Source organism: Solanum stenotomum, chromosome 9, assembly GCF_019186545.1.
Source record: "Solanum stenotomum isolate F172 chromosome 9, ASM1918654v1, whole genome shotgun sequence".
Taxonomy (NCBI): Eukaryota; Viridiplantae; Streptophyta; class Magnoliopsida; order Solanales; family Solanaceae; genus Solanum; species Solanum stenotomum.
Window position 1 is genome coordinate 19329713 of NC_064290.1, and position 20610 is coordinate 19350322.

At 36.5% G+C, this 20610-nt stretch overlaps 1 protein-coding gene across 1 annotated transcript; it reads left to right on the plus strand.

The window, feature by feature from the left end:
• Positions 1-1476: 1476 nt before the first annotated feature.
• Positions 1477-20107, plus strand: LOC125875965 (diacylglycerol O-acyltransferase 1A). Its single transcript, XM_049557046.1, has 16 exons — positions 1477-2144; positions 4096-4176; positions 4374-4447; positions 4542-4617; positions 4854-4921; positions 5297-5420; positions 5730-5816; positions 7835-7936; positions 8017-8153; positions 10076-10157; positions 10266-10286; positions 18200-18262; positions 18746-18793; positions 18901-18963; positions 19218-19271; positions 19382-20107. The coding sequence occupies exons 1-16, from the start codon at positions 1761-1763 to the stop codon at positions 19484-19486; spliced, it is 1569 nt and encodes a 522-aa protein (XP_049413003.1). The 5' UTR covers positions 1477-1760; the 3' UTR covers positions 19487-20107.
• The last annotated feature ends 503 nt before the right edge of the window (positions 20108-20610 follow it).

Sequence of the window (20610 nt, forward strand, 5' to 3'; positions counted from 1 at the left end):
ATAAGAATGTATCTATTTATTATGATACTTAATATGATGACTTTTGGAGCGATTTCTCCACATATAAATAGGGTTGTTCTTTCACCATTGTAAAGACACAAAAATGAGAGACTTGAAGACATTTTGATAAGATGATCTCTACATTCTACTCTACATATCTTTTATCTATATTATTTGTAGTATATTGATTATATTTTACAACACATTTAACATATTTTAAGTCAATTAATGGTTTTTAGACCCCTATTAATTTTAATGTAAAGAATAAAAGTAGGCAGTCAAATAAATGTAAAGGCACGCCTAAGGGAAAGGGTGTTAAATATGGGGAACAAATATCCTTTGACCTCAAAACAATATGGTCCCCAATATGATTATTCCACTAATTTATTTCTTCTTTCTTCCCCATTTTTGTCCTTTCATTCTTTCAACTAAAACTTCACCTCTTTTTGCCTTAAAAAAATGATAGTACTTGATTTATGGTTATATATCTGATATATAACTTATATATTTAATACATAACTTATGTGTCGTTATAATTAGCGCTAAAATTGTTGAGATTTCTATATTTTATACCTTTTTTTAAAAGTAAAAATACCGATTTGGGTCATTGAGTATCAATACCAAAAAGAAGAGTTTTCATAAATAGCGGGGTCCTTGGGTATTTAATTGATTATCAAATATAGCATTAGTTTGGCTAATTATCAAACCTAGAAATAATTTTGTTATATTTGTTGCGGGGTCCTTGGTATTTAATTGATTATCAAATATAGCATTAGTTTGGCTAATTATCAAACCTAGAAATATTTTTTGTTATATTTGTTTGCTTAATTTAATTGGATACATGGTATTTATTCACTCAATTTGGATGCTCACTTATATTTGATATAATATAATTTATGCTTGTACCAGTACTAGAAAAATCACCCAGCCATCACGATAACTTCGACTCAAAGATATTTTCAGATACAATTCAAATACAAATATTCAAATACACTCATTGATATGAATATATTTTATCACGAAAATATATTAAAAATAATTTTCATATACTTTGAATTGTTTAAATTTATTTGATTTATTTTGAAAATAAATACACTTTTTACGTTAAAGTACTCTTTTTTAAAAAATATAAATAATAATTTACTATAAATTTATTATTAAAATGAAACATGGCCCCTAAAGAAATTGGGAGCTAAAGGCCATTGCCTGAATCATTTTAGACTCGAGGTAAAATGTATATGTTTATTTTATATATTTATAAACATATTCAATATGATTCGATTTTTTTCATGGTATTTTTATAAAATTTAAAACCTACTCAATTAATGGTTTTTAGACCCCTATTAATTTTAATATAAAGAATAAAAGTAGGCAGTCAAATGTTAAATATGGGGAACAAATATCCTTTGACCTCAAAACAATATGATTATTCCACTAATTTATTTATTCTTTCTTCCCCATTTTTGTCCTTTCATTCTTTCAACCAAAACTTCACCTCTTTTTGCCTTAAAAAAATGTTTGGCACCTCATAAACTTCCAAACGCCTCTGTGATCTTTGTCACTTCCACCCAAAAATGCACCGCACATATTCCACGCTGCGCATATAAACTTATAAATCTAAATCCAGTTTAATGTGAAAATTCAAAAATAAAACCGCCTTAAGCACCAATATCCTCATCTTAGATCCTCTTTTTCAGTTACCGATAACTGCATGTCGATTTCGATTTCTAATCTCCCTTCATTTCGACTCTGATTTTGTAATGCCGATCATGGAATTGCCGGAGAATCAAGGAGCCACCGCCACGGCAACGGCAATGGCGTCGGGTATTGAATCCGATCTTATTCGGAGAAGACGTGGTAGTAATGGTTTTGAGCAGGCTAATGCAATCAACGGTGCAGATGTGAATACTACTGATGATGTATGTGGCAGCGGTGCTGGATTTGAAACGATGAATGAGCTGACTAAATCGGTTGGTGAATCCAATCCAAGGGAAAAGGAGGACAGGAACGATGCTGTTGCCAATGGAGACGAAAGCAAAACAACCGAAGCAACAACTGCCTATAAATTTTCTTACAGGGCGTCCGCGCCAGCTCACCGACGAATCAGGGAGAGTCCTCTTAGCTCCGACGCCATTTTCAGACAGGTATGTTTATTTTTCACCATTTACTTTACAATGACAGAGGAATTTTGCTACTTACGTGGCTCCTCATTTGTGCGTCGGTCAAACAAGCCTTGGGTTGATTGGTAGTATGTCTATTTTAGGATGTAATTGTGATCTATGTGATTTATGAGGGAATGCATCTAAATGCCAAAGTCCAAAAGTATTTCTCTATTTTCTGATTACCTGTTAAAGGCTGGGAATACTAGTGGTGATAATAATTAGTTGCAGAAGTTGAAGTGCATATGCATTCGATATCATTGGGTCAATGTTTGAATTGGAGTAAATCATGGTGTGAGCAGTAGATGACAGAGCACACCTTCCACACTGTAGTTATTGCAATTTGCAGAACTGTTAACTTCCTATTTCTAGATAGCAAGGCACAAAGGGCTTGTATCACATTTCAGGGTTACTACGGTTGAGGTTTAAAGGAAAATGAGAAGTTTTGTTGTAATGAACTGCAAACCATGATGAACTGGGGCTGAAAAAAGAGGTGAACAGGGACATGGTCTTAGAGGAAGTTCTTATTTTTCGTCAAAAAAATTTATGTTCCTTCATTTTGTGTGGTCTCATCCATATTGTCATATGTGAAGTGGCTACTGTTGAATTGGACAACTGACGGCCTGTTTGATGATGGTAAGCAAAAATCCAATGTTAGACATGGCAAACAAGCTTAGATTGAGATAAGTTTTTTTTTTTTATTGAACTACTCACTCAGCAATGAGTCAAAACTTTAGCTTTATGATAGGCTGTTGTTTTGAGCAAAGAGAATACATTCTTTTTGTCTGTTGGCCCCATGCACTAGCATTATAAATGCAGTTGGGGTTTTCCATAAGTCAATGATTTCATTGGGCAACTTGACTTTCACATTTTCTTGAGTGAAATTGTCTACTAAAAAGGATCAACTGTGCTCAATGTGCAGTGGTTTTTCTTTCATAAGACACGAACTTCAAAGAGACTGCCCTCACATTAGCCCTACACTTTTTGTTAGCATCAGCAGGACTTGCCGTCAGAGGAAACTAGGCAATAGGCATTGCAATTTGCCAGCGTCCTTGATGTGCTTCATTAAATCACACGACTTAAACCTAGAATCTTAAATTAAAATCTTGCAATTCCAAAAATTTTTCATGTACCGGTTTCAATTTTTGGATGTATCAATCATTAATCTATGATTGCCTAATGGTATTCCTGCCACAAACAGTGATCATGCAGAAAAAGAAGCTGTGCTTACCCATCATCTGAAAGATAGGGTACTAAAACAAAGAGGTCAGCCAAAAAGGTAGTCCTGCCACTGTCAGTGATCATGCCACAAGAGAAGCTGTCCTTAACCCATCATCTAAATAATATATTTTCACCCTGTGTGATCTAGGATATACTCATAGTACAGTATGGTCACCAAATTTCAGGAGAAGATATATAGAACTGTTAATAGGTAATAGGTTCTTGTGATATTTAGTTGATCACACCTATACTGTGCTTTATCGAGGAAAAGCATAGCAGGTGACCTTGACAAATGATAAGAGTTACTGTGAAATATTATCAGTATTGACTAATGATTTTTGAACTTATGAAGACAGTGGAAGTCTTTCTCAAAAAAAAAATAATATCTTTCTCAAAAAATGAAGACAGGGAGGTCTATAAACTTTTTGCAGACGAAAAATACTCAACTTCATGTTTTTTGTGATTTTGAATTTCATGTGGCTCACAAGTAGCATTATATTTTCTATAAAAGAGTTACTATGCTATATTATCAGTATTCTCTAGTGATGTATGAACTACTGAGGAAATTGAAAGTCTACAAACTTTTTGAAGACTAAAGAATTTCAGTTTTGTGTTTTTCTTGACTGCATCTCATGTGGCTCACAAGAGCTTATACCTTTGTGTGAAGTGGGCATAAAACTCTTTGCTGATGCCCTATATATGGTTCTTGTGGTAGAGTCACGCAGGCTTGTTCAATCTCTGTGTGGTGGTGCTGATTGCTGTTAACAGCAGGTTGATTATCGAGAATTTGATGAAGGTATACATTTTTCTGTAATATCACTGTAATTAATTTAACTAGACAGTGCAATTTGTTGCCTGCCCACTTGTTTGATGCATCAGTAGCGCCATCTAAGCCAAACAATGAATGGGAATAGGGTTACAAAAGAGATGATATGTCATTTCAAAATGTTTAAGCACTATACTGCAGATGACAAACTTTGATTACTCTTGCAGTATGGCCTGTTAATTAGGGCTGGCTTTTGGTTTAGTTCAAAGTCTTTAAGGGATTGGCCGCTTCTAATGTGCTGGTATTGTCATCTTGAGCCCCTCTTCTCTTTGCTCTGATCTTAATACCTACTATTCTTTGGACAAAAAAGTTTGAAAGTCTTCATTTGCTTCCAGTCTCATTCTCCAACTTTTGCCTCTGACTGCTTTCCTTGTGGAGAAGATGGCACAGAAGAGGCGTTTGACTGAGCGTGTAAGTCGAGATCACCTCTTTTTCTATGTTTCCTTATTTTTTCCTTTCTAAAATCCATCCTTGTTATGTGAAGTGAAAATATCTTTCACATGGAGTTCTCACCGACTCATTTTCCTGTTTATAGTTGTGTTTGTGGCCATTGTGATTTTCACTTGTGATGTTTTGACTATTTTTATGATCCACAAATACTTTAAGACTCACACTTAATCAATAATTTTTTCTGCGTGATGCTGCAGGTGGTGGTCATTCTTCACATAACTATAACAACAGTTGCCATTTTGTATCCAGTTCTGGTCATTCTCAAGTATGTCTTTATGCATTGTAATCATGAAACTTTGATATATATCCTCTTAAAAGTGTATGATAGGCGGTTCTGGCTGCTTCCATGTTTGTGGTAAAACTGAGAAATTTTCTAGCTAGTGAATATAAAATATTTTAGTCAAAAAATGACTATTTATTAGGGCAGGAGTTCTGCTTACGAACTAATATTAGATTCTGAGTTTAACTATTTGAGACATTTTAAAACTTTCATTTTGGGATGTTGGGTAGGATAATCACTGATGTAAAATTTGGATTATCATTACGAAGGAAGAATTTTCAACTGTACCTGTCCAACTGCTATTTCTCTAGCTGGTATATACTTAAATTTATATCAAGTTAAAGCTTTTAAACTGCACAGGTGTGATTCTGCTTTTCTGTCTGGTGTCATATTGATGCTCGTTGCTTGTATTGTGTGGATGAAGCTGGTTTCTTATGCACATACAAATCACGATATGAGAGTACTTGCAAAGTCTATGGATAAGGTATTATTAATCCGTGTCCTCTTCTCATAGACCCATAGGATCTGCGCTGAATTAAAGCTTCATTTTTGGGTGTGAATACTAAAAATCATTAGATTGGTCCGATGCTTCGGGCGAAACCAATTCCCAGGAACCAACTTCAGTGATTTATCTTATTCTTGTGGTTTGAGCAATTTTATATTGAATCTCTTATATCTAGCTTTTTTATGTTCTTTTTCTTTCTTTATTCACTTATTTTCAGAACCCCCCTTTGTGGGCTTTCACTGGTATGTTGTTCTTGTTATTCACTTATTTATGTTGTTATGTTGTTAGGTTGAAACTTCAGATGTGGATTACTCTTATGATGTTAGCTTCAAGAGTTTAGCTTACTTCATGGTTGCTCCAACATTATGTTATCAGGTAGGATCAGTTAATTCTTGCAAAATTTTATCCGGTCATTTTCTTCCATCGTTGCAAACCTGAACCATGACATCATTAGCTTATGTTTGTTTGCAAATTAACCCCGATTCTAAATAGATAAACTTGTTTATGGTGGTTTGCAATGTTTAATATAGAAATTAGGAGTGGATGTCTGTACCTAGTTGATGCTTTCAGGTTTTGGGTTTGGTCATAGAGGACTAGACATTATTGCTGATAAACTTGTATTTGATATGTGCCAAATTAACTATCATACATAGACTTCAATGGTCAAGGTTATATAATTTGACCATCAAACTATTCTTGATCTACCAGGCATTTTCAACTAAAAACTCAATCAGTAGATACTGCCATGACTAATTCTACAGGGTACCTGCAATGTCCCACCAACACAAGTACCGGTAACTCTGTCCACCAAGGCTTTTGGGAGTCGTTTGGTTTGAATACAAGTTATGATGGGATAAGTTATGCTGAGATTATTTCTTACTGGATGTTTGGTTTGTTGTATTCAAAATAATATGCATTGCATAAATTTTAAGAAACAAATTATTTTCTTACAAAAATAACCTACATGAATGTGAAAAGTGATGTATAAAAAGGGTTTAAAGGGATATCTTTGTCATTTACCTGTTTTATCCCAAAATTACTATACCACCCAAGGGAAGGGACAACTTATTCTGGTACTAATTATTAATTCAGGGATAAGTTATCCCGAACTTGCCAACCAAACAACAAAGTAAGTGGCACTAGAATTTAATCCCAGGACTTTTTGATGTTATCCTACACATTAAACGACACCTTACAGGTAAGAAGAAATCCCCTAGTATGTTTGCCTTTGGGATTTGAACCTGATACTCATAGTTCTCAACCTGCTTCATTGACCACTAGGCCACACCCTTGATCTGACATCATTCTTAGCATTGGTCAATTTGGCTACGAGGGTAAAGTAAATTAGGTCACAAGTGGGAGAGAGGGGCTATCGATCTTCTAAATATATAAAAAATTAGGAGCTTTAAATTGGTGTTGCAATACAAATTGTAAATTTGTTGGTAGGAATCTTGTGATTTGTAGTCATCAACTTATTATTTGTCTTTTAGATTTTGAAATTGTTTTGCAGGGTGCTGATCCCTAATATTACTTTTAACAAGTCTAATTTCTTCCCTGTTAGTCTGCTACCCTATAGTATGTATCATATGGTCGGTTTTCTCATTTGCTAGAATCCTCATTTTTCCCTCTCTACAACTATTGCCTTCAAATGCTTTTGGTGATAGATTCCGTGCTCGAAACAGTTTGTTCAAATAATATTGGTGCAAATGGAGTAAATTATTAAAAAACCATTTTAATGAAGATACACATGTAACTATACTAACTTGTTATTCTTGTATGCGTGACGATGTACCTTGGACTTGGTATTGTTGGTATTTAGATGTTTTAAATTACTCCTTGAGATTGCAAAAGGATTGGGTTATATGATACTCTTTAAACTATTTACTCTGCTGCCTTTGAATTTCTTATTGAATTTTACTGTTCATAGTCAGACTCCAAGAGCAGTTCCTTGTAATTTAGAACGTTAGGTTAAGTCCAGCTCAATTAGTAGATTTAGGAAGTTGTAGAATTTAACATATTCATTCATTTTGACTACTCTAGTGTATTTTATCATGCTAATTTTGGGTCTGGTCCTGAAAGACAACTCAACCAAACAATTAAGCTAGAACTGAATAAAGTTCATTCCATGATTATCCAATATTGAAGGACTCTTATCTATCTAGATTATTAACTTATTGTGGTTCCCTCTTCCTTTTTCTTACAAAAAATTATATGCTAACATCTTATAATTGTTTTTTTGATAACCAAGGGAAATAGGTTACTCAAGCTATTATCTTATCATTAAATCCCCTTTTAAATAAAAATCCTATGTAAGGGATCAAAGATTTCACTTTAGGAGTTGTTTCTTACATCAACTCATTAGTTTTTTGATTTATTTATTCTGTTATCTGAAGCTTAGCTATCCCCGCACTCCATGCATTCGCAAAGGTTGGGTGGCCCGACAATTCATCAAGCTGGTAATATTTACAGGATTGATGGGATTTATCATAGAACAGGTGATTTTTTTCTTTCGTGAAGGTTCAGAATTTCCTCTGGTAAGCATAAATACAGTCTGACGGGATTCATCCTTGTGCAGTACATTAACCCAATTGTGCAAAATTCACAACATCCTTTGAAAGGAAACCTTTTATATGCCATTGAGAGGGTATTGAAGCTTTCGGTTCCAAATTTATATGTCTGGCTCTGCATGTTTTATTGCATCTTTCATCTTTGGTATGTCCCTCTACTTTTAATTTTTATTATTTACTTCTTTTCCTTTTATTCAATGCTTGAATCCCTTTTCTTGCAAGAAATGTGTGCTGTAAAATCCTTCAGAACAATTACCATTAATATCGTTGAAGTGTCTGTCTCCACGTGTTTCCCCTTTCCCAATCGAAACATGTTTATTCCAACTTTTGATGCTTAGTTAGTAATCGTAGAAGTGTTGATCACTTACTAAAATTTGAGTTTCTAAACATGATTAGTGCTTATTAGTACTAGCAAAATGAGCCCATATTTTGGTAACCCGCCCATACTTTAATGGGTTGGGTGAGTGACTTTTTACATGGGTAAATATGGGTTTAAACCCATAAAAATATGGGTATTCATGGTAAAATATGGTAAACTATGGGTAAAATATGGATTAAGCCAAATGGGTTAAGCTTTCAACTTTTATTCACTCAAAATTCATGACATACTAAAAATGTTGCAACTTTTCTTACTTTTTATGTTCTTCTATAAAACTAATTATTCCTCTCTATAATTGAAAATGTGAAGTCTTTGGCCCCTCAAAAAATATATATATTAAATGTACATTTTTTTGTTAGTATAATTATATTTTTCTTATTTGTTTAATTTTATATTGGATAACAAATAATAGTGTAAAATAAGCAAATCATGTATTATTATTGATATTGCTTAAAGTGCATTAAGCATGTTTTACTCCTAAAATGCAAATATTCATTTACTTTGAAATTAAAAATATTTCCCCCTTCTTATTACATAAATTTATTTTATATTGAAAAGCCATAGGATTTTTTTTTTACTTTTATGATACAATTAAATTAAATAAAATACTTTCAACATTTTTCATCCCAAAATAAGACTAAAATATATTTTCCATGTTGAATTCTAAAGTAGAGTACTATTTACTCATAAAAATATGGGTAAACTTGTATTATACCCAACCCATTTGTTATCCAGTCTAGTTTTACCCATATGAAATATGAGCGGGTTAAATTATTACCCATTTTATATTGGCCCATTTTCAACCCTCCCAAATTTGACTCAACCCGCCCATTTGCCTCCTCTAATGCTTACTATCAAGGAGAAATGAAAGGATCAGATGGTGCACCAAAAGAACCTCTGGATTCAATGAGCCTGAATGGTTTTAGTTTAGCATATATCTGTTTGAAATTTATCTGTCCCCCTCCCCCACCCCACCCCACCCAAATAAAAAGAGAGAACAGGTTCCCCTAGAATAAGAAAGTACCTTTTAGTTGTGAATGTCTTAATGCTAAGGCCTTCTAAATCCTTTGAATAGTTATGATTGTTGGCATGACATTAGAACTCATCTGATGTTTAGACAATGCATTCTTCCTTATTTTTGTTAGTGTTAAAGATTCAGAGTCATGTCATCATAATTTATTTCTTTGCTTTCTCTTCGAAATGGCGTTGGTGTTTGTAAAGATGGATCTTGGGCCTAACTCAACCCCAAAAGTTAACTTGTAGGGTGAAGATTGTCCAAGTCCATATATAAGGATTCCAATTGTCCATCCCTTTTCCGATGTGAGATTTCTTAGCACTCCGCCGCACGCCCAAACCTCGTTAACTGGAGCGTGGGCAATATAAATGGCGTCCAACATCGGTGAACAAGAATTGGGATGGACTTGGCTCTGATACCATTGTAGAGATATGACACCTGGGCCTAACTCAACCCCAAAGCTAGCTTGTTTGTAGGGTCAGGATCGTCCAAGTCCATATTAGGAGACCAAATTGCCCATCCCTTTTCCGATGTGGGACTTCTTAACAGTGTTAACAAGGATATGAAAATTTTCTACACTGATCTCTGAATAATACTAAAACGAATATTTTGCTTATGTTCCCTTGCATCAAAGAGACTTAGTTCTGTTTACATATTTCATATTTGTCTTCAGGCTAAATATACTTGCCGAACTACTATGTTTTGGTGATCGTGAGTTCTACAAGGATTGGTGGAATGCCAAAACAATTGATGAGGTAGATTCAAGTATCACTTTGCCTTTTGTTATACGAACTGTTTCAGATCTGGTTGGAGTTTCTTATTCTTTTCTTATGTGATTATCCTGCTGCGGCTGCTGTTATCAGTACTGGAGAATGTGGAATATGGTACGTCTATCTGCCTTTTACCGTAAATCATTTCCTGATTCTCATGCATGCAAACATGTTGTTGTCTTATTGAGTATTGATCAAGAAGTCTACTTATTTGATTGACGTTCAGTTTCTACCAAAAGTACATTTTGAAATGATGTAATTGTCACTAAGTAAAGCCTTCCTTAACAGAATCAAATGTCTGCCTTCTCTTTCACTCCACAGTTAGCTTTACCAAAATATCTTTGGCCCAACCTGTATCTTTCCAAAAGTACACTTGACAGGAATGACAATTAACTAGAAGGATGGCAAGCAGTGCAGTGCGGTTTCTATCTTAACCTGCAAAATTTCAAATCCGCCCCGCCCCATAGCACATTCACCCCGTCCACCTGCCCTATACTATACCAGCATGCATCCACCCCCGCGCCGTTTAAGTATTCATTTCCTTAAAAATCCGTTAGTTTTATTTCTTTTTTGTCTGGCTGGAATTTTGCATGTCAGTTAGGGAATTAAAGTGTGTTCTTAAGTTCTATTTTCTTTTTTTTGACCTTTAGAGCTTTAAAACAACATAAAAATGGCTGGCTCTAAAATTGAAACAAATTTTAAGTTTTCAAAGGCTGCTGCTAATAATTAATATTATAGAAGAATTCAGTCGTGAAGTTAGTTGTCACGACCCGATTTCTCAGGTCATGATGACACCTACTATGCCCCACCAGTAGGTAGGCCTAACCCTTAGCCCGGAGCCATAAACAACAGACTATCAAGAGGAAGTCAGCAATAAGAAGCATAAATCTTATAACAAAGATAAGAAAGGGTAATCAATAGAAATGCAACACAATGAACCATCCCAAGACCTGACATCAGTCAGTAATCGAGCATCTAATCCAAAAAGAGTACAAGGCTTTTACAAATACTAGATAGGTATAGACTAGGTCTTTACAGATACTAGATAGGTACAGACTATCTCAGAATACAATATAAAGACTAAGCCTAGCCAAAAATAGACAAAAACTGACAACTTCGAACGCCAGGAGCTCACCCTAGACTCTTAGACTCCAAGCTGCTCCCCACGACTCCAAATGAACAGACAAGATAACTCAAACTAGGATTTGGAGGGAGTAGAAATGTAGTATGAGCACCAAAAACGGTACTCAGTAGGCATCGGCTGATTGAGCTCAAAAGATAACACAAGCATAAACAGCAAGTAATAAGGAAAGCATAGCACAAGCAACTAAACAAGAGATACTAAAGTAGACAGTCAATACATAATTGAAGCAGGATACAAGGGGTAAGAAGCAGAGTCAAGAACGTACCTGGAACGCAAGCCAACAACCTATTTGCAAGTAACTAAGATACCAAGTCGACTACCCAGGGTCAGGAGGACCCACAACCACAATTCTAAAGTCAGGCCTATCAGCTAACAAAGAATGCAATTACAGATACATAATATAGTCAAACAATAACCTAACCGAACCCCCCTAAGCTCGGAAGGTACAACCAGCAAACATAATCCAACGCCCCGCATAAAATTGGTGGTGCAATTAGCAAACAAGTATACTGGTGATAGGCAATACATATGAATGCAGGGTGAGTAACAGAACCATCAGTGACCATCCGAAACCATAACCATAGGACTCCAGTCAACTCCCAGCCTTGCTAGCAAGAGTGACAAATCAATCCAGGCCACCTAGCCAGTCAATCCACTCCTAGGGGCGTAAGCCGCCCAACTAGCAAGAGTGACCCGAGGGCGTGTCGACTCCAAAGAGGATCTCATGCAAATCAGGGCCGCCCAGCTAGCAAGAGTAACCCAACCCGGGGGCGTAAGTAAGACCAAAAGCATGCAAGAAAGGGCATTGACGTGTTGGGTAGTCAAGTGAAAACTGAGCACATCCCAGATGCCTCTAATATCTCAAGTAGGAAAGGAGCACGTCCCTGACGCCTCGTAATCTCAAAAACTAGAAATCAAGTGATCTAGGTGGTACGACTCACGTTAAAACCAATTTAGAATAGAGTAGAGTAAAATAGTGTTTTAACATGAAAGATAAATATGCCAATGCATGCCCCAGGAACGTACCACAAATCTGTGAGAATGAACAAACAATGCAATGCATGCCATCACCAGCATCTAAACAAGGCACTCCAATTCAAATAATACATAGCCAACCAAACCATGCTATCAAGGAGGAGAGTACTAACTTGGGATCCAACTGGTCCTCGCACACGGCCTCGGGCCCAACAATATAATCAGAAGCTCAATAAGGATACAACAAACCTACCGCTAAACAACAAGCGAAGGGATCAAGAAGAGATTTCAAATCAATAAAGGGGGAGCAAACTCAAGGGATGACGCCCTACCCCAATCACACCACTCCAGTCCCAGCTTGAGCATAGCTAGGACCAACCCACGACTACGATGAACCACCAAGGTCACAAGTATCAACACAAGGAGAACGACCCAAAACAAGCCCTAAAGAGAGCAAATCATAACTACAATGCGATAAAACACAACCTAAAGCATCTAATGTCTAGCCTAGTCTAAGGCCTCCACGAATCAATCCTAACAAGGATAAGGAAGATCATCTACACCACAAGTAAAGTTACAAGCCTAAACTAAGGATCTCAACACCCACAATAAGCCCAAGCCTATTGAGTTAAGAAAAGATGGAATACCAAGAGGATAGCTAAATACCCGACAAATACAATCCAAAATCATATAAAATGTATACTAGGCATTATCTAATCAAGAAAGTAGACTGAAGCCTACCTCAAAGCCGATCACGAGTGGTTCGAATCCACCGCATAGGGGCTATCCGCTTTTGAAACGCCTCAAAACACCGCCACACTATCAAACTACCGATCATAACGTCATTACATATGTTTAGACACTAAAATCACAATAATCGGAAACATAGCCAAAATCGAGTCAAAACGGGAATATGGGACCTGAATTGGGAATCTCGAAATTGACTCCGTCAAAGGTCCCAATTGACTAACCAAGCTTGTTCCCCGAAATGGGGTCAATTCCATGGCCGGAACAGCCCAACCACCTCATGCAACAAAATCACCAATTAAAGAACACAAAAGACAGCTGGAAGCCCCTTCGGGGGGGAATATACCCCAAATGGAGAGCCCCCGACACTTCCCAAAAACTCCACTGCGTAGCCACGAAAATTCCAGTCGTTCACGACTTCGAATCACCTCAATCGGAGCTTCCAAGCTCGAGATATCGCACTTTGAAAATGAGGACTGAAGCTAAAATTTTTGGATATAAACAGCTGAAAATGGTTGCTAAAAGTCGAATCCGGTCACTTAAAGGCCTAAATTATGGTCTCTAAAAGCCTGCACCAGATATCAACACTTCAACCGGTTTGCTCATACTCCGAATTCTCCAACGGGGTGCTCGAGATTCGTTCAAAATGTGTGTGCACAAACGAAATATGCTACCCCATCTAATTCGGCATTTCGGACTCAATGGTACCATTGAAACTTCCATCCGAGGTCGTTTCGATAAAAAGTGGGTCCCACACCCAAGTTCTGTTCTAAGCTAAAATCCACAAGAAGGCTCAAAATGACTGGAAGCCTCAAGAACCGCACGAAAGGTCGTTCTAGACCAAACTCGACATTCAAGAGCTAACCGCGCTAACGGAATTCTCATCTGAGCACGTTTACCATGAATGTTGACCGAAGTCAAACCTTGGCTTAAGCTTCAAAGTTAAAACGCCTAACGGCACAAACTAACACCAGAAGTCTCGGGGCCCGAACTAACCATGCCCCTAGCCTAAACTGGCCCTTTAAAAGCTAGTGAAACCGTCAGAATTGCGTTCTGAGGCCGTCTTCCTCAACTTTTGGCCAAAGTCAACCGTTCAAGTTTCAAAGGCTCCTAACATGAAAACTTGCACAAAACCCAAACGAACAATTTGACAACCAAACTATCAGTCACAACAAGTCATAAAGGACTTGGGGTCGCCACAAGAAACCTCTAAATGTGTAAAAGATTGGAAAACAGAGAAAATGACCTGGAGGTCATTATATTAGTGATGCACTGTTCTACACTTATACATATTGACATAGGAAATATCTTTTAGAAATCTTATCAATATTAAAAATGGAATAAGAATGATCTGTATTAGTTTTGGTTAGCGATTGCAGTAACTCTGCAAAATACATGTTACATTTTTTTCCCCAATTTTAGGTGTGTTTTAGATTATTTTCATTTCCATTTTTACGTGTAAATGATATATTCCAAATTGCTTTTCAAAATTCAAAAGAATAGAATAACTTACACTCAGGGGGCGGATGCAACATAGTGGCACTGGGTTTATTTGAACCCTGTACTTCTAATTCCTAGCATAAATTTTTGTATAAAAGTCTACTAAAATTACAATAAATATTACTCCCTCCCTCCCATCCAATTTATGGGATGTAATTTGACTAGGCACGGAGTTTAAGAAATATGGGAAGACAATGTTCCAAAGCTATCCTTACCTTTGTGGACTTTTTCCCAAATAAGTGGGACCCAACATGGGTAATATGTTGATAATGTCATTAAACATTTGTCAAATAAGACACATCTGTTATATGCAGATGATTCCTTGGTATTCTGTGAAGCTGAAATAATGCAAATCAGGCACTTGAGGGCTATCCTAACCATTTTTGAGGGTATCTCAGGTTTACATGTTAACTGGCATAAAAGTTGCTTGTACCCTGTTAACCAAGTTACCAATATGCAGATACTTGCTGAGAACCTAGGATGCCAAATGGATTCCTTACCAACTAAATATCTTGGAATGCCTCTTGGTGCAAAAAATAAAGAAGTGGAAGAGCAAGTGAGAATGGGTGGATAAGAGGCTTCCCTGCAAATGCTAACAGGGGAAATACTATGGAAATCACACATCTGTTATATGCAGATGATTCCTTGGTAATCTGTGAAGCTGAAATAGTGCAAATCAGGCACTTGAGGGCTATCCTAACCATTTTTGAGGGCATCTCAGATTTACATGTTAACTGGCATAAAAGTTGCTTGTACCCTGTTAACCAAGTTACCAATATGCAGATACTTGCTGAGAACCTAGGATGCCAAATGGATTCCTTACCAACTAAATATCTTGGAATGCCTGTTGGTGCAAAAAATAAAGAAGTGGAAGTATGGAGTGAAGTGTTGGAAAGAAGTGAGAGAAAGCTGACAAGATGGAAGAGCCAATACCTATCTATGGAAGGCAGATTAACTCTCATAAAGTCAGTAATGGATGCCCTTCCAACTTACATGATGAGCCTATTCCCAATCCCAGGAAACATAGAGAAGAAAATCAACAAACTAAGGAGAGTCTTCTTGTGGCAGGGGAACAAAGAGAAGCTTGGGTACAACCTAGTCAAATGGGATGAGGTGACCCTCAACAAAATACAAGGGGGTATGGGGATAAAAAAGTTGAAAGTACAGAATGTTAGTTTGTTGAAAAAGTGGCTTTGGAGGTTCTGTATTGAAGATTTGGCATTATGGAGAAGATTCATCTCACATAAATATGGTCTTCAAAATAATTGGATCACTGATGAAGTAACAGGTGTTTTTGGGTGTTGTGTCTGGAAAATTATCAGAAGACTATGGCCTTCTTTCGCCTCCAATATATCATTCAAAATTGGAGATGGGGTTAAAACTGATTTTTGGAATGAGATTTGGATAGGGGATAGGGACTTGAAAAGCTTATTCCCAGATCTATTTATTTTAAGTCTACAGCAGATGGCTACAGTGGCACAGGTATGGACTCCTCAAGGGTGGGACCTGATTTTCAGAAGGGCTCTAAATGACTGGGAGATTAGTAGAGTAGCTGGGCTGTTGCAGGTGCTGAACCCATTCCCAGGTGTCACAGAAGGACCTGACAGTCCAATATGGAAGCTGCACAACAAAGGGAGTTTCACAGTGAAATCCTGCTACTGGAATATGAATCATAACCGGAGAATGAGAATGGAGTGGCCATGGAAGCTAATCTGGAAGATCAAAATTCCACTAAAGGTGTCATGTTTCTCATGGCTGGTGATCAGAAAAGCATGTTTAACTCACGAAAGGTTACAGAGAAGAGGTATATAGATTTGCTCAAGGTGTTATATCTGTGATAAAGAGGCAGAGATTAACAGCCACTTATTCCTACATTGCAAAACAGCTGTAAATCTGTGGCACATGTTCTTATGTATACTTGAAGTTAGCTGGGTAATGCCAGAAACTTCTTTAGACATCCTGAAACACTGGGAAGGAATGAGCAGAAGAAGAAGATCAAAAGAGGACTGGTGGAAATATATTCCAGCTTGCATCTGGTGGACACTTTGGAAGGAAAGGAATGAAAGATCCCATGACGGGCAAGCTAGCAGCATTCAGAAGATCAAGATGAAGAGTCTGAGTTTGCTATATTTTTGGTGTAAACAGGATATGGTGGGGGAGGTAGTAAGTCTAGTGGACTTCATAGGACAATTGTAAAGTTCTTTTTTGGGTTTTTGGTTATCAGGATGCCCATGGGGTTGTAAATCCCACCTCATCAGTTGTTATTTGATGAGTTTTTTTTTTTGTGTGAATACAAAGTTACCTTAACAAAAAAAAAAAACATTTGCCAAATAAGGAAATGTGTCATTCTTTTTGGTACTGACTAAAAAGAAAAGTGTCATATAACGTGGGACTGAGGGAGTAGATATGAATGTGTAAATTTAAAAATACAAAACGTAAAATTGAACCTATGGAGTTTAAATCCCTGATGTGTCTTTGCTGACAGCCTGACACTAATCACTGTGATATTAAGTGCACCCATGAATATGATGATCTCCAAACATGGATGAACTCTTAAGACCATAAAACTTTGAGATCACTTTAAATTCTAAATCGCACCAAAAACCCGCAAACATGCACCTCCTCACACATGTCTAAACCTTCCCATTTATTAACTTAGCTCATTTTGATCCGCCCAAATTCAGCTCACCCCTCCCCCCCCAAAAAAAAAAAAAAAAGCTTAGGGAGGTCTTTAGGTATTCTGCCTTTAGGTTACTACTGAAGTGACTAGTGAGTTTAATGGACTTTAAGAGTCCAAGCAACATTGAAATCAATAATCAAGTTTATTTATTTTCTGTAGTTTGATTTTTCTACTGTCATACTCGTTGTAAAATATAACTGCAATAAGGATGCCAGTTTGGTTAAAGTATACTAAGTAACAGAGTCAACTTTTACCCCTTAAAGGAAGAAGGGTCATTTTAAAAAAAATGAAACTAATGACCCTAAGAAAAATAAAGGCTCTTTGCATTGTGTTATTTGTAGTTTCTACTGAAAGCAAAATAGACACCCGTGCTTGCACTGATTTGTGCAACAGCCCTTTTGCTCCACAGGGTTTCATCCTGACACCTAAACAAATTTGGTGTTTTAGACAAACAAAACATAACCTTGGTCAGCAGTTAGAGGGGTTTAAAATCACTAATTCTGACCATGTTTAGGTGTCTGGATGAAACCTCGTGGAGTCAAGGGTCAGGAACACAAATAGGTGCAAGTATTGGTGTCCATTTAGCTATCCAGGTTGACCTATTAGGTTACAAAAAGGGTGCATTTTTGGTCCATCCTAATGAACACCCTAAATTATATGTTAAATCTAATGGAATTGGTCAATATATTTGAGTTTTTTTAACTTAAATGGTTTCCGAAGTATAGCTTTTGTTCTGTGTTTTTCCCTCTTATATGAAACTATCCTTTGAGTTTGAATGGAGTATTTTCTGTCCACCTAGCAGATTGCATGAGACCACATTAAACAATTACCTTTATCGAGTCCTGCTTCCCCAAATTAATTGTCCTATTCCACCAGATAAAAGAACCCTAATTTACAAGCACATGCAATTCAGCTTCCATCTTTGTCAAGCATTTTTCCTTTCCTTTACATTAGTAACAATGTATCTTGTGATTATTGCAGCCTGTTCATAAGTGGATGGTTCGTCACATTTATTTCCCATGCTTAAGGAATGGAATTCCAAAGGTGCCTTCTTAGTCTCAATTAATCGTTTTTTTGTTTTTTCGTGTATATATCATACTTTTCTTGTGTTTGCCTCCAAATTGATTTCTGATATTTCTTCTACTTTTAGTTTCATCGTATATGCAGCAATATATGTTCATTTTATGATTCCTCAATTCAAAATGCATTTTTTAGAGAACTTATGGCAGCATTTTCACCTTTTTATCATATGTTGATCTTCAAGTACAAATATTTCCAGTGTAGATGGGTTTAAAACCTTAAGATTACGTCCTTATGCTGAAAATGGAATAGTTGCCTCTGATATTCGACCTTCATAATGTACATTTTTTAGTTGACAATTCAACAGAATATTTTACGTAAAAGTATTTAGCTGTCAGATCTCTGTTAATTGGTGAGTGTAAATAGGATAAAACGCCAACCTTTTGCTTGAAATAATTTTGCACTTTCTGCTTTGACAAGTTTAATATCCGCAAACGCTTGGTGCAGGCGATCGCATTACTGATTGCTTTCCTTGTATCTGCTGTTTTCCATGAGGTACGTTGTTTCCTCCCTCTTCCATATTTTATAACGTAACCCAGTAATGGTAACTTACAACTACTGGTCTGAAGTCTCTGAGATGACATGTTCCTGCCTATCTGCAGCTGTGTATTGCTGTTCCTTGTCGGCTTTTCAAGTTTTGGGCGTTCATTGGAATTATGTTCCAGGTAATGGCATTTAGCATTATGTTACTGGATTTAAATTGTATACCCTGGATACAAATTTACACTATCAGCGTAGTTTAACTAATTATAGCAGGCTAGTAGTTATTTTCATCAGGTGCATAGAACACTAGAACTTAACTTCATTGTTATTCATGTTTCCTAAGAACACTGCTTTTAATACATCAATATTTGAAAATGGTGTAATTATCTTCTTTGCCCATGCTGAAGATTAAATATGGCGATGTTTCTTTGATCAGGTTCCTTTGGTCATTCTCACAAACTTCTTACAAAATCAGTTCCAAAGCTCGATGGTATGTTTTTGGGTGCAGTTATATTTCCATACGCTCAGCTGATTCCTTCTTCTACATTCATCTAAAATATAATTAAAAGCGATTGACATTAAGTTATATAATCTTTCTAGGTGGGCAATATGATGTTCTGGTGCTTTTTCTGCATTCTTGGTCAGCCAATGTGTGTGCTCCTGTATTACCACGACGTAATGAATAGAAAAGGCAGTGCACGTTAAGCTTGATGCCGAGGATCATGAATTGTTGTGTGGTCGAGTATTTATGTTTTGGATTCCAAGCTCTATGCTACTGTTTCTTAGAGTACACTGGTCATCCACTAGCAACAACATTGCTGATGATGTGTTTCTGGCAAAGGCATTCCAGTTATTTCCTTCATCACTCCAAATGATATTCAGATGACACACAAAATTATCTGTTCTGGATGCACAACACAAGGGCACGACAAGGTGATGCTGATGACTAACATTTTTATGGTTTTTCTCCATGTCAGAAAAATGTAACATACAATCTTGAGGTACCTGCACTTGTTAATGTAATCCCTACTCGCCTCTAGTTTCTCATTCATCTCTTCTGCTTGTGCTTGGCTGTGATGCTTGCATGAAATGTAAATAATTGGGTGTAACAGATGAACAAAGCCGATTGTGCTTAATAACGCTTAATTTGTTGTTGTGAAACAAAATCTTGGAGGAAGCTAAATCATACTTGCTATTGCACAGCTGTGAAAGACATTTGAAGTAGACAGCAAAGAACATGATAGATTCATATTCAATTTAATAATGTCTATGTCCTATTTGTATGTGATGGTGTATGATTTGGACATGAAGTTAATGTTTTCAACTTTGAGATTTCAAAAACTTTTTTTCTATCAGATATTTGCGTAACTAGTACAGCATCGTTTTCTAGACTTGTAGATTAAGGGCAGACTTTTTTGACTTGAAAACTCTAGAACATTATGGTTGAATCTTTTCCTTTCCAGACTAGAAAAGTGGGACTTCAAATAAGCTCGACTTGGTTGGTACATTCACTTCTAGTATTATCGAGTGTCCAAACCATTTTTTGCGCACCTCAACTAATTCCATGGGATACCTGCCACCTCTCACTAGCACTATGTATAAGGTAATTATGTCTACCAAGGGTAAGACAGATGAGAAGAATCGCCTAATTTTTTGTCAGCATCGAGTTTTACATTCATTTCTAGTCTTTAGAGGTATTAATGCAAAATTTTGAAACCAGTAGAGCTCCAATTTTACTAGCTGTAACATCTTCCAAAATGTTTTGATGTGTTTAAGTTTTACATTATTGAAGGAGTAAATTTTCTTTTACATAATCACATCATTCAAAA

What these genes read in the sequence shown, in the direction of transcription:
- LOC125875965 (XM_049557046.1), top strand. Translation starts at nt 1,761, where the DNA reads ATGCCGATCATGGAATTGCCGGAGAATCAAGGAGCCACCGCCACGGCA. An exon ending in TATCTGCTGTTTTCCATGAG is followed by an intron (nt 18,794 to 18,900) that starts GTACGTTGTTTC and finishes GCCTATCTGCAG; the next exon opens with CTGTGTATTGCTGTTCCTTG. An exon ending in ATCAGTTCCAAAGCTCGATG is followed by an intron (nt 19,272 to 19,381) that starts GTATGTTTTTGG and finishes TAATCTTTCTAG; the next exon opens with GTGGGCAATATGATGTTCTG.